Below are 13,871 nucleotides of genomic sequence, written 5' to 3'. Positions count from 1 at the left end.
ATGGAGTACAGAAGTATATAAATTTATCGCTTTAATCTTAACCTGCAGTTTAGAGCGAGTTTAGTCATTTATACTGCATGATGGACAAAACCTATTCTGCTTTTTTTTTATGTATACCACCTCAAATAAAATCCAGGGTGTCAAATGCAGTTTCACTGGCTCCCAGTATGAAATACTGAAATGTTTTAAACTAAAGTTTGCTTATTACCAAGTCTCAATACACTTAAAAGGTTATTACTAAAATTATCCCCAGAGATTTCAGTTCTTGTCATAAAAAAAAAAAAAATTTATACAAAGGTTTTTTTTTTAGCTCTGCTTTATTTAAGCATTCACAGTGGACACTGCACATTTCTTTGGTCTTCTGTACAAGTAAATACCAAGGAGTAACACCATCAAGACAAGACCAGCAGCGGCTGCTCCTTGTAGGAAAACCAGGGCAAGCTCAGAAACGGCACCTGTTAGACAACATAAGACTATTTAAGAATAAACCTGAATTTAGGGTTCATACAAGCATGTTTAACAGCAACACTTTCTATATGTTCATTATAAGTGTCTGAAGCATATATCAACTGTGAGACAGCATTTATAGCAGTGGTCTCAAACTGGGGCCCTCCAGATATTGCAAAAAGTCAACTGTTATGCAACATCTGGAGGGCCAGTTGAGACCACTGATCTATAGTGGTGTCAAGAATTGGCCATCAATTCATAGAGTCAAGTTCAAGTCTTATTATAGAGTTGCTCAGTTACTTCAGGAAGCTGTTCTGCAATCTTACAATTTTGACCCAATATACTAGGTCTATAGTAAATTCTTTCCTAAGGTCTAAACCACTGTACTAACATTTGTTAGTCTATAGCACCTCACCTTCCTCCTGATTGAGAATCTCTGCTCTCCTCTCGTCAGAATAAAATATAACTGGGCCATGAGATGTGACCATGGTAGGAGAATCTTCTGGTTCCCACAATTTAGCGGTTCTCTCTGGAAGACAAAATTCTGTGTTACTAACCTGTATATCTGGTAGCCTGACTTTTATTCCCGAAAGGGTATCTATAAAGATTAGATTTATCCCTTTCTTGGTAGGTCTTGTGCACACGTTACTTCTACATACTATTCCTTGGGGTGCAGTTCACAGAACATGACTCCGTGGCAGATGGGACACATACAGAAGTGCTGCAGTGGAAGTACACCTGTAGGGCCACAAGACACAATCATTGGACACCAATTTTGAAATCATATTGAACCAAGATCTTATAGCATGTTCATTTTGAATACTAGGCCAAATGCCATTATTAAAAATAAAAACCACTTTCTCCCCATCTGTTGTACAATATTGAGTGAATACAAAGCAATAACACTTCTGTAATAACCTTGCAGAATAAAATTAGTTTAAAAAACTTTAGCTCTCTTGTTCATAGTCAAGTCTAAAAAAAGGTTACATAGAAGCTTACCAATCCATTAAGAGCAGTCTGGGTGCTAGAATCCACAAAGGTGAAGGTGCTTACAATGAAGCGCCTGTAGTGTGTTGGGAAAGGCACGGCCTGTGTGGAAGGGCCAACAGGAACCAGCTGGGTAAGATAGTTGTCTCCTTCAAAAGGGCAGCTGAAACGTGAACACAATATATAGTTATACCTTGGCTACCATGAACAAGACATTCTATAAGTCAGTCCTCACCTGTTTAATAAGATGGGCCATTGGGGAGCATCAGTAGGCACAGGAGAATTGGTGGCCCAACAGTTGTTTAAGACCAGGATTATGCTGGGGTCAGTCCTCTGCAGAATCCGAACTTCGACATCTACAGGATCCCTTAATATTCTCTCAATAGGATAATCTTGATCTGCATAGTATGTGGTATACTGCCCATCTGTAAGACATGGACATGTTAAGTGTATTGGTTATTGGAACTTAAATTTGACAAAATTAAAAGGCCAAAACCCATGCTACAGCATAGAACCACAGCTTTTGTTTCTGCAAGTTGACTTCACTAAATTTGGTTTTGCAACTGGTTAGCAGTCTATGTTCAGTAGTTAAATGGGCACTGTCACCAACTTTATTTTTTGATATGTTGTAGTACTTATGTACTACAACATCTAATATACTTTTATTTTCTTCATTAAAAAGTTTTAATTTACATTTAAAAACCGGCCACTGAAAAAGGACTGATTTTTGCCTGGCAATCAGTCCTTTTTCAGTTAGGCTGCACTTGCTCCCTGCCTGTCAGACAGGCGGGAGCGAGCGCACTGGCTCCCCGGCCGGGAGGCCACTCCTCCTGCACATCGCCGCCTCATTGCTGCTACTGTCCCTGCAAGTGTAATGAGGGAATGGGGTATGCGGGGGGGTATGGTGTTGGGAGTATGGGCTAGCACAAAAAAAAAAAATAAAGGGGATGGTGGGAGCTACCCTTTAAGGCAAATCAAGTAGGGACTACAAGCTACTCTACCAGTTCAGAAGGGACCTACAGACTTTAGTTGACAGCAGTAGCCAGCATAATATTAAAGCGGTATTGTGGGATTTTTTTTTATTTGACTATGCTTCAGGGGCTGTAAAGTTAGTGTAGGTAATAATATAGTGTCTGTTGGGGTGAAAATCAGAAAACTGAGAACCATCACACTAATATTTATTTTTTAACAGCATACAAAATGACTGGTCTCAGATTTTTTCCAAGGTGGCAATGTGGCCGAGACCTGACTCACTAGTCAGCCGATCTGCTCCAATGGGTAGTGATCGCTTGGTGAGTGAGATCTGCAACAGCTGTAGGCACCCTGATTGAAAACCACAGGTCTTGAATGGATGCAGCTCATATATATTTCAATAGGTGGGGTGGCTGATGTGTGGGAAGGAGGAAAAATTGAATTTGTAGCCAAGAGAAGAGAATACCAGTTCACAAAAAGCTAGCCACAGTATTATGGTAATCTTACAACATAGCCATTTAGCCCCAAGACAAGCGCAGATCCTTCCTAAGCATGTCCATTACTGTCTGCCAGGTACATACTAAAACCACCTTATGGTCGATAACCCCTTTAAGTACTTTTTAAAGCATGGGCCCTTCAGGTGTTTAAATTTACCTTACTAGTCAGTTTAGTGTGTGCCAGTACAATGAGCCATTGAGCAAGATTGGCAATGAAAGTTCTCCTTTTACTAGCCAACCACCAGTTACCTTTACTTATTCTCATCTCCAGGAGCAGAGGTCCAGATGTAGATACAGGGAGAGGTGGAGGAAGGGTCAGAACTTCTACTTGCAGAGGGGTAATACCAGAATTGGAGTAGCTGCAGCGTACAGTCACCCTGCATTAAAATGAGCATGTTAGTAATCTGACCAGTGCTAGTAGGGTCTCCATCACTCTGGAATTCTCCCCTTACCTCATTGTACTGTCTCTAGTGATGGATCCCATTGGCCAAGTCCTTATATTTTTTGATGCCTCAAATATGACTTCATACACTATGGACATATCAGCCACCTAAGTAAAACCAATGGAATCATAGGTTAACATGACTTTGCAATCCCACAACCCCTATTCACATGATAGGTAATAAGTGTCATATTTCAGGGGGTATGATCAGTGGGACCCCCCCCCCAGCTCTTTACATAGATGTGTCAACCACGTCATGAAGCTGCATGCTCAGTCTCTCCCATAGAGCTACATGAAGAGGGCATGTCTGCCACTACATTTTGCAGTGGTTGACATGCATTGATGGAGTGGAGAACCATGTGAGAGTTTAGAGGGCCCTGGTAGTTGGACCCCTGAGATGTGACACATCCACTTCAAGAGAATATGTTTTTTAGATTCCGATTACTTTGAGGTCACTCAGTAGTTAGGCATTTGCCAGTACTTTGCTTACCTGCTTGGGACTTCTGCAGGACAAAGGGATCTGGTATCCAACAAATGATGCAGTTGTTGCTGCCCTGAGGTTGGGGCAGGAGTTGGAATCCACATCCACTACTCGTACAGAGTCCAAGATTAGAGATGGAAGGGTAATATCTTTTGAGATGGCAACCACCATGTTATTATCAGCAGAACAGTAGGCAGTCACTAAGTATAGGAAAGGCAAAGTGTTAAGTCCTCTACTGACCATAGTGATATTAAGTTACTACATAGCTCATCCATATCTTTAAAAAAAAAAAAAAAACTAGCCAATGAGATGCTAACTTAGCCTTTGTTTTCTATAAGTTTCAATGCATGTGCCAAGTAGTTCCCATTGCCAACCAAGTTTTCAAAGAGAATGCACACCACAACTTACCTGCTTTGGGACCCAAGGTTGGTCAAAATATCGATTTTAACGTAGGTGTTGGAATATATTGATTATAGCTCTAATCAGTGATTGTAGGTCACTAATTGAACAGTAGTTCATTCTGTATTTTACCTGCAGGCCCATGCCTAGAAAATCAGCCATGTCCAGTCAAACTTCTTGGCTATATCTGATCTAAAGCTTAAGATACTGTTGACAAAGACTTACATTTCTTTCCATAGAAGCAGCGCAGGGCGACATCCTGAGAGAAGCAGCATCCAAGGCCTTCACAGATCTCTCTGGATACAGAGTCATTGGCACACTGCAGACGGTCAGCTTGCTGAACTGAAGCGCACTCACTCGCACTAGGAGCATCCATAGCTGTAAAGTAACCATAGGTCAAGATTTGACATAATGCACTTGTCCTACTACATTACAATTCCCATTAATTTAGGTTACTAAATCTTGGTTGAGTCATTTGGTTCAATATATACATACAAAACTCATTGAGGTTTGACAGTATATTTACTAGTGCATAGTCCCGTCTTGTCAGATTGCAACACAAGACAGCTTTCAAAGGAAATTCAAGAGCAGCAAGACCTAGGACTGAACATGGAGTGGTCTCTTCAGTTCATTTGGTCTGGACTAGTCAAGGATATGTAGTATAGTTAGGTGCCAGCAAATATGTCTTTATGTGGTGTCCCAGTACAGGACGTGTCCTGTGCATTTTGTCTGGAGTCCCTTCAGCCAGAGCCCCTCCATGATAATGGGCTCTCCTGAAGGGCTAACCCCTAGGTGCCTCTTAATATTGTGATATTCAATGTGTATGCATTTAATTCATATAGGAAACCTATGTATAAGACCTTAGAGGTAATGTGCCTTTAATTTATGTTATGGTTTAAGGACCTTTGGGCCATGTGATATACCCAGAGTTCATAACGGACAGGTTCTGCTTACAAATGAGCTTTGTCCCACCCTTATGATATATAAGGGGCTGCTTCCACTAGATTGGTCTCTTAGCTCCTGATCTCTTGGTCCCTGCACATCGATCTATATCTCTTCATCAATTCAAGCTAGGCCTGAAGCCTCATCTTCCGCAGCCACTAAACCACGAGTCATCCAGCTCAAAACTACTAAAATCCTGTGTGACTACTGCAACTCAATTGTCTTCAAACCAGTAGCAGTGGCTAGCAAATCAAAGCTAATTATATTCAGAAGTCCCAGCAAACCTATGAGGAACCTGAACTCCGGTCCTCTATACAAATATTGTTTTGTTATCTGCAGTTGCATAAAATATGCAGTCAAGTTTATTCTGGTTTAATCAAATATCTGTTATGGACACTCAATTATTTCTCCCTACCGTTTCTGGGACGTTTGGCAGTAGGATCATTTATCTAAGGAAACCGCATCCTGGTGTCACAACAACATAGGGTTAATACCAACATACCCTGCACCACATTTAGTTAAGATAAAGTATAGTTACTGAATGCACTGGAGGATTTGTATAACATAGCATGTTTTACCAAGTTTGTCAAAAATAAGCAAGTCCCTTGGACTGGCAGTTCAGAAGACTGTAGAATATTCGAATCCTCTGAGATGCATTTAGTTATGAGGATTGATAGAGCTGGTTTGGTGGAGGACAATGGATTCACTATACCAAATGTGAACCTTCCTATACCAAGATGTTCTTTAGTCTTGAGATTATATATTTTATGTAAGTAGTGTTTACAACTACTTGTTTTCCATTGATCCCTCAATGGTTCCAAGTCCATTCTCTTGTATATCTTAACACATTGTGTGGGCATTTGTGTTACAACAAAAAGGCATCTTCTGCAGACATATCAGATAGACACAGTACTGCAGAGGGAACTTGCATGTTGTACACTATAGTGTGATAGCCTGGGGGAGTAGGGTATATGGGAGTGTAGCTGTGCGGTTACCAAAAGTGTTTGCTTAACCCTTTCTATTTGTGACACCAGTGTTAGGGCTATTCTCTGTAAGCTTGTCCTACTACCACCCGTCCCAAGAGCGATAGGAAAGGATTGTTCACAACCCGAGTTGCAGAAACTTGTCTGACAACAGAGTCTATTGGAGCTTGACAAGTGGTTGGGACCTCGTGAGTCTTGAGCAGAAGGTAATTGTTGCTGTGATACACTGGATTTAGGGGGGGGGGGGGGGGGAATTAGATTCCGTCCAGTAATCATGCTAGCTTTAGTGGGGATTTAGTTGTTAACTCATGGTTCAGTTTAGGCTGGCAGGTTTTTGGCCTATCTTTTCTTTGAAAGTTGTGCAGATCCGTCCTGCTAGTCTGGCATCCATGAGAGCAGCAACCCAAGAGATAATTTGCTACAGCTCCCTTATATGGGCAGGGGCTGGACTTAAGTTCACTGGTCCATAACAACTGTCAATCTCCTGTAGAGAGAGTTATGGGCAACACGTGACCCAAGGACCTCCAAAAGGTCCTCCAACATACCATAGAGGATTTAACATAGTCACATGACCGAAGGTCCTGCAATGCTAACAGGGTAAGTAGTATACCTTATATTAAATACACATACATAAAAGCATTATAACACTAATAAAGGATGAGGTGACTAGGGGCTGTTACACCTGGGGGACACTACCTGAATGTAGCAACTCTGACTTTGGGGACCACCACACAAGGTACAGTATGTAATACAGTACTGGGACACCACAATAGGTAGCTTGACACTAAGGATCTAGAGCTCTACTTATGGCCAACTGACTATTGAAGCTGGAGATCTGTCTTCTACGAAAGTCTACCATCTTAAACACAGTTCATTATAGGTCTTTACCTGGAAGAGCAGGATGAATGGGGCACATAAGATCCTTCTTGTGATATTGGGATTTCCCATCATGAGTTTCTTCCAGAACGATTGTCAACACGTAGTTCCCATTCTGCAAAACATCTGACTGATGAAGAACCCAGATATACCAGGAGCCCACAAAACCTTTTCCATACTTTGAGTGTTCTATTGAGTCGCATGGCATATATGTACATAACTTAAGTGCAGTGGTCTCCAACCTGCGGACCTCCAGATGTTGCAACCACCATGTTGCATCTGGAGGTCTGCAAGTTGAAGACCACTGCTTTCGTGTCTTCACTGTCATCTGGAGTAAGGCTGACTTTGGGCGTTAGGACATCTGCTCCGCATATGGTGTTCTGTCATACAGTGCCATATATGTTTTTCAAAGTAAGGAAGCACTGAAGTATGGTTATTAAGTGAGTGACTAAGATGTACTGAACAGCATAAGTAGCAGGGATTTGTAGAACTATTGATATGATAAGCATGTGCTCAAAAAAAAAAAAAAAAAAAAACACAGATAAGCAATGTGGTGAATATGGATTGCCGTGATCAGGTGTTCAGATTCTAGATCCCATCATGACTTACCTCCTTGCTCACATAGCATCCATCAAAGGAAGAACCAATCACCACTGAGCTGTCAGATTTCTGTCCAATCCAGGTTCCACAAGAGGAGTCATTGTGAAGATTGTGAGATTGTCCATCCTTGTCTAGATTCAGTGCAGTTAATTACAAATTACACATTTGTTAATGAAACTCAGTATGAGATTTAAGACTTGCAGCACAGATATTCTTGATTTGAAGGTCCCAGCACAGGACTCCCACACCCATTAAAGGGGTAATCAACTGGTGCCAGAAAGTTAAACAGATTCGTAAATTACTTCTATTAAAACAGCTTAATCCTTCCAGTACTTATTAGCTGCTGAATACTACAGAGGAAATTATTTTCTTTGGAAAACAGAGCCCTCTGCTTACACCTGTCCATAATAGGAGAAAATCCCCATAGAAAACATATGCTGCTCTGGACAGTTCTTAAAATGGACAGAGATGTCAGGAATATTAGTATATAATTCAGACAGTACCAATGCCCCAGCAGTTGCACCACGTGTCCAGGAGTCACCCAAGTGCCAATGGGCAACACACACACACACACGTTACATCTCACACACGCAGTGAAGACAATGTATTTGGAGAATTCACACTAGGATGGGCCATAAACTGTCCTGCTATAGGAACATAGACTAAATAGATAAGAATGAGAAAAGGGGAGGGAGCAGGGGAAAGACTGGTAATTAAGTGTTGGTTGTGATTATTTGCAGTGCGAATTTTAATTGTGAATATCGCATATTCGTGAATATAGCACTATATTCACAATTATGAATATTTGCTTTTTTTAACAGTACACAGTGATCACTGATAGATGAGCAAACTTACAGTAAATTCGATTAGTCACAAACTTCTCGGCAGTTGATGACTTATCCTGCATAAATTAGTTCAGCCTTCAGGTGCTCCGGTGGGCTGGAAAAGGTGGATACAGTCCTAGGAAAGTCTCCTAGGACTGTATCCACCTTTTCCAGCCCACCGGAGCACCTGAAGGCTGAACTAATTTATGCAGGATAAGTCATCAACTGCTGAGCCGAGAAGTTCGTGACAAATCGAATTTACTGTAAGTACTCATCTCTACACTAGCCCATTAGTTTTCTATACTTTTAAAGGGAGGACTCAATATTCGCGAATATGCAAATTTAGCGAATTCAAATATAGCTTATGCCGCTCATCACTAGTAATTAAGCAGGACAAAGCGAGATGCAAAAGAGAATCTAGTACAGGTTATAAGAAATTTTGATAATGAGATAAGCTCAAATCCACATTGAGTCCCCTGTTTGAGAGTCAAAAAAAAAAATGTGTGTAGTTTTGGCTTCAAATGTTTGTGTTTTTGAAATTTCCTTTCAGTATCCTGATTGTAAGGTCGTGTATGGAGTGGCCTGTTTGGGTAAAATGGTGTCCAACTGGGGTGCAGTAGACATTTCTTTATGGCGGTTGATGGAATGTCTGTAGATTCATCCTTTCGTTGAGTTTCTGGCTGTTTCACCAATGTAGCATCCCATGTCACACTTGTGCATTGTATCATGTAGACCACATTTGGGGATGTGCAGGAGTATGGTCCCCTAATGTTATATGTCTTGTTGTGGGTGGCTTCCATCTTGGTGCAGATATGTTGGCAGAGTTTACAGTGAGGTTTGGTCCCATTGTCTGGGTCTTTTCTTTCTGTAGGTAATTTTCAGCTGACCAGCTTTTGTTTTAAATTGTGTGGTTGTCTGAAGGCCAAGTTTGGGGGTTTAGGGAAGATTTTATAGCATCTCATCTACCGTCCGTGTACAGATAACCCACAGACCGATCCAGCCAGCTATACAAATCCAGTTTCCATCCTTCACACACACGGAGAGGCATCATATACAGCCAAGCTACTAGGTACCATCGCATCTGCTCCAATCCTGATGACAGACCTGCATCTACAAACACAGAAATTCAGACAAAACAGATACAAGCCAAGGACAAACCAAGGACAATCAAAAGGAAAATTAACTCCACCCTTCAGACACCACAGGAACACCTGCTACAGTCCAGAGAGATACAATCACCACATGTACCAATGGTAGCCACATACAATCAGAAATACACAAAACCAAGGACCTGCAGCTTATATTGGTGGAAGATTAGATGCTAGAAGAAATCTTCCCTAAACCTCCAATCTTGGCCTTCAGACAACCACACAATTTATAACAAAATATGATCAGCCGAAAATTACTTCCAGAAAGGACAGACCCAGACAATGGGACCAAACCTCACTGTAAACTCTGCCAACATATCTGCACCAAGATGGAAGCCACCCACAACAAGACATAACATTAGGGGACTATACTCCTGCATATCCCCAAATGTGGTCTACTTGACACAATGCACCAAGTGTGACATGGGACGCTACATTGGTGAAACCAGCCGAAAACTCAACGAAAGGATGAATCTACAGACATTCCATCAACCGCCATAAAGAAAGACTACTGCACCCCAGTTGGACACCATTTTACCCAAACAGGCCACTCCATACATGACCTTACAATCAGGATACTGAGAGGGACATTTCAAAAACAGACATTTGAAGCCAGGGGACTCCATGTGGATTTGAGCTTCTTATCTCATTATCAAAACTTCTTAGAACCTGTACTGAATTCTCTTTTGCATCTCACTTTGTCCTGGCCCCCCCCCCTTATCTTTATTTTGTCTGTGTTCCTATAGCAGGACAATTTATGGCCCATCTTCATGTGAATTCTCCAAATCTATTGTCTTAACCCTTGCATATTTCTGAGATATAACCTGGGTCTTCTACTTGTGAACTTAGAAAAAGGAGGAATCCCATAAGCTTGTCTACAAAATTGTTAGTCCAATAAAAAAAAAAAAACAAAGTGGTATTACAAGAGGCTGAGGTATTATTTTATTTGCAACACACATATATACATACACATACAAAAGATTCATCAAAACCTGTCCAGAGGAAGTTGTTTAAGTTACCCATAGCAACCAGATTTCAAAAGCAATCTGGTTGCTATGGGTAACTCAGCAGCTTTTCCTCTGGAGGAGTTTTGATAAATCTCACCCAGTTTCCATACAGAAGTTCATAAATACACTGGACATTCCAGCACTCACCAATGATGGTCAAAGCAAAGGCTGCATCCTCCAGCAAAGAAGGGAGAGAAAACTCCATCGCTTCAGATCCACAATGCAGATGGGAAGGATCATCCCAGTAGTCCTGTACTGCACACACTACAGATCCCAGCCAATAGGTCCAAAGGACCAGTGCAATCCCCAAACCTGCTCCACAGAATCCCATCTTGTCAGCAGCCCCCTATACCTCAGTCTGCTATAGCCTGGAGCTTTATACCTTGTGAATGATACCAGAGCCGCTCTGTGATAGGACGGGAGATGTCAGGTGTGAGGTGTATCATTAAGGGTCACTAGTGAATTCTATCATCAATCAGCGTGGAGTGGCTTAACCCTTCATAGTTTACATTGAGGTAGTGGTGGTTTACATAGGACTGCAGTAAGGCAATGTTCACACACCAGAATTTCTATGCAGAATTCCGCAGCAATGGGATTTTGCTGCACTGTTCACATAGCAGAATTTCCGTACCAGAAACTTCAGGTGCAGAAATTCAAATTCCAATGTCCGCAGAAAGAATAGACATGTCTATTTTTTTTCTGTGGACTCCGCACGGAATGCAATACTGTCTATGATATGGTACATTCTCTGTTTTTATTTTTTCCAAAATAGTTTTTTATTAACCCCTTAAGGACCCAGGTACGCCCTGATGCTTAAAGGGGTACTCCGGCCCTGAGACATCTTATCCCCTATCCAAAGGATAGGGGATAATATGTCTCACTGTGGGGGTCCTGCCGCTGGGGACCCCCACAATCTTGTATTCGCCACTCACCTGTTTGGCCACCCGGCTGTTTGTGAGCTGACACCGCGTCGTGCAGCACAAACTGGTGGGTAGCGAATACAAGATTGCGGGGGTCCCCAGCAGCGAGACCCCGCGGTAAGAATGGCAGCAACGGCTACGGAGGCTGTTGATGCGGGGGGGACCGGCGGCAATTACCCGGAGGCCACGCGGTGACCGGTGGTAGAAAGGAGGCGCAGGCAAGTGGATGCAGCGGCGACGTCAGAGGTAGCAGTGAAGATTGCTGTAAAGTGATCTTCACTGCTGCTTCTAGGAGTTTCAAAACTACAACTCCCAGCCTTTGGCTGTCTGGGCATGCTGGGAGTTGTAGTTTTGCAACATCTGGAGGGCCACAGTTTTGACACCACTGTGCAGTGGTCTCCAATCTGTGCCCTTCTAGATGTTGCAAAACTACAACTCTCAGCATGCAAAGACTGTCCAGGCATGCTGTGAGTTATAGTTTTGCAACATCTGGAAGAACACAGTTTGGAAACCACTATACAGTGGTGTCCCAACTGTAGCCCTCCAGATGTTGCAGAACTTCAACTTCAAGCATGCCTAGACTGTCCAGACATGCTGAGAGTTGTAGTTTTGCAACATCTGGCCCTTCAGATGTTGCCAAACTACAACTCCCAGCATGCCTGGGCAGTCTGGGCATGCATGAAGTTGAAGTTCTGCAACATCTGAAGGGCTACAGTTTGGACACCACTACACAATATCTCCAAACTGTTCTACTTCAATTGTTGAATAACTACAACTCCCAACATGCCCTTCAGCTGTCTGATCATGCTGAGTTGTAGTTTTGCAACAACTAGAGGCACACTGGTTGGGAAACATTGGCCCTCATTTACTATTCTAAACCCGACTTGTTTTGTCGGGTTTTTTTGTCACATCTTTGTCTGCAACATGTCGCAGACATCACGCGTCAGTCTGCGACACGATGCGAAATTTTTTGCTGACGGACCCGATTTGGATTCTCCCAACCCCGAAAAAGGGGCGTAACCCGACATTTCTGAGCTTTCCCACATATTTATGAAGCTTTCCAACCCCAATTTGTTGAATTGTTGTTGATTTTTTCCCGACAACTCAGAGGAGTTGGAAACCAAAACCAACAAAACCCACGTGCGACAAACAGGATGCGACATAATAATAAATACCAGGGGAAAAAAGCAGTCGGGTAAGAAAGCAACATAGACTTACAACCTGATTTTCTAAGTAAATGAGGGCCATTGTCTGTTTTTTAACTCAGTGTTTCCCAACCTGTCTGCCTCCAGCTGTTGCAAAACTATAACTCCCAGCATGCACTGACAGACCATGCATTCTGGGAGTTGTAGTTTTGCAACAGCTGGAGGCACATGGGTTGGGAAATACTGAGTTGAGTAATAAACTCTCACGGGGACATTTATCATCGTTGCTTTAGTAAGCGAGTTCTGTAGGCATTTTTTTCTTGCTTTTGGTTTTTCTTATGTATGACACATTTATCATACTATCACAGGGGGTAGATGAATTTGGCTCACATAGCAAAAAACAATAAATGACTTCAGGACACCACTTTGTCACCCCACCTCAAGTCGCAGCTGTGAAAAAAACGTACAATATAAATATGTGTGTTTATTACATTTTTTTTACACATTTTTTTCCCCCTGAATGTACTAACCTTCTCATTTCAGATCGTGTATGCAGAGGACTTCTTCAGATTTGATGGCCTACGATGAACCACTTTCTTTTGGTTTAATATTAAAGTGCTATTCCAGGAAAAAAAAATTTTTTTATATCAACTGGCTCCAGAAAGTTAAACAGATTTGTAAATTACTTCTATAAAAAAAATCTTAATCCTTTCAATAATTATCAGCTGCCGAAGTTGAGTTGTTTCCTGTCTGGCAACATTGCTCTCTGCTGACATCTCTGCTTGTCTCGGGAACTGGACAGAGTAGAAGAGGTTTGCTATGGGGATTTGCTTTTAAACTGGGCGGTTCCCGAGACACGTGTCATCAGAGAGCACTTAGACAGAAAAGAAAAACTCAACTTCAGCAGCTCATAAGTACTGAAAGGATTAAGATTTTTTAATAGAAGTAATTTACAAATCTGAGCAACTGAATAGATAAATTCACTAGCGCTGGATGGGTTTGGATATGATCAGTGGCTGGACTGCTGCTAAGCCAATAGATGTGCTCCCCTGTTGATGCACACCAATATATAGTGGATATAGCAAAAAATATCTGTGCGTGGAGCAGAAGCCGATCAGCCAAGAGGAACATCACCCTCTCAGCTTACCACATCAGCCGTTCAGACTTCTACCGCTTGCACCAGCGCGACTGATCATTTAAA

General features: G+C 42.1%; 1 protein-coding gene and 1 long non-coding RNA gene across 3 annotated transcripts in view; one reads left to right on the top strand and one right to left on the bottom strand.

Moving 5' to 3' along the window:
* The window catches only part of LOC130267326 (uncharacterized), a 46,907-nt gene extending 42,319 nt beyond the window's left edge, over window positions 1–4,588 (top strand). The window contains exon 3 of one of the 2 annotated variants that reach the window (XR_008843144.1): window positions 4,465–4,588. This is a non-coding gene — a long non-coding RNA (uncharacterized LOC130267326). Of the gene's footprint in view, window positions 1–1,078; window positions 1,204–4,464 lie in introns of those variants that run through there. The other variant, XR_008843143.1, reaches the window with a different exon arrangement.
* LOC130267324 (zona pellucida sperm-binding protein 4-like) lies at window positions 309–11,429 on the bottom strand. The gene is made up of 12 exons (XM_056516894.1): window positions 10,753–11,429; window positions 7,636–7,757; window positions 7,039–7,141; window positions 4,451–4,603; window positions 3,836–4,026; window positions 3,356–3,453; window positions 3,153–3,280; window positions 1,670–1,859; window positions 1,447–1,597; window positions 1,107–1,185; window positions 863–976; window positions 309–455 (listed from the first exon to the last, which is right to left on the bottom strand). Exons 1-12 carry the CDS (start codon window positions 10,934–10,936, stop codon window positions 322–324), a joined length of 1,647 nt encoding a protein of 548 aa, XP_056372869.1. The 5' UTR covers window positions 10,937–11,429; the 3' UTR covers window positions 309–321.
* Between the last annotated feature and the right edge of the window lie 2,442 nt (window positions 11,430–13,871).

Source organism: Hyla sarda, chromosome 4 (genome assembly GCF_029499605.1).
Source record: "Hyla sarda isolate aHylSar1 chromosome 4, aHylSar1.hap1, whole genome shotgun sequence".
In the NCBI taxonomy this organism is placed as follows: domain Eukaryota; kingdom Metazoa; phylum Chordata; class Amphibia; order Anura; family Hylidae; genus Hyla; species Hyla sarda.
The sequence above is the reverse complement of the archived record's forward strand: the minus strand, read 5'-3'. Positions and strand labels throughout refer to the sequence as shown.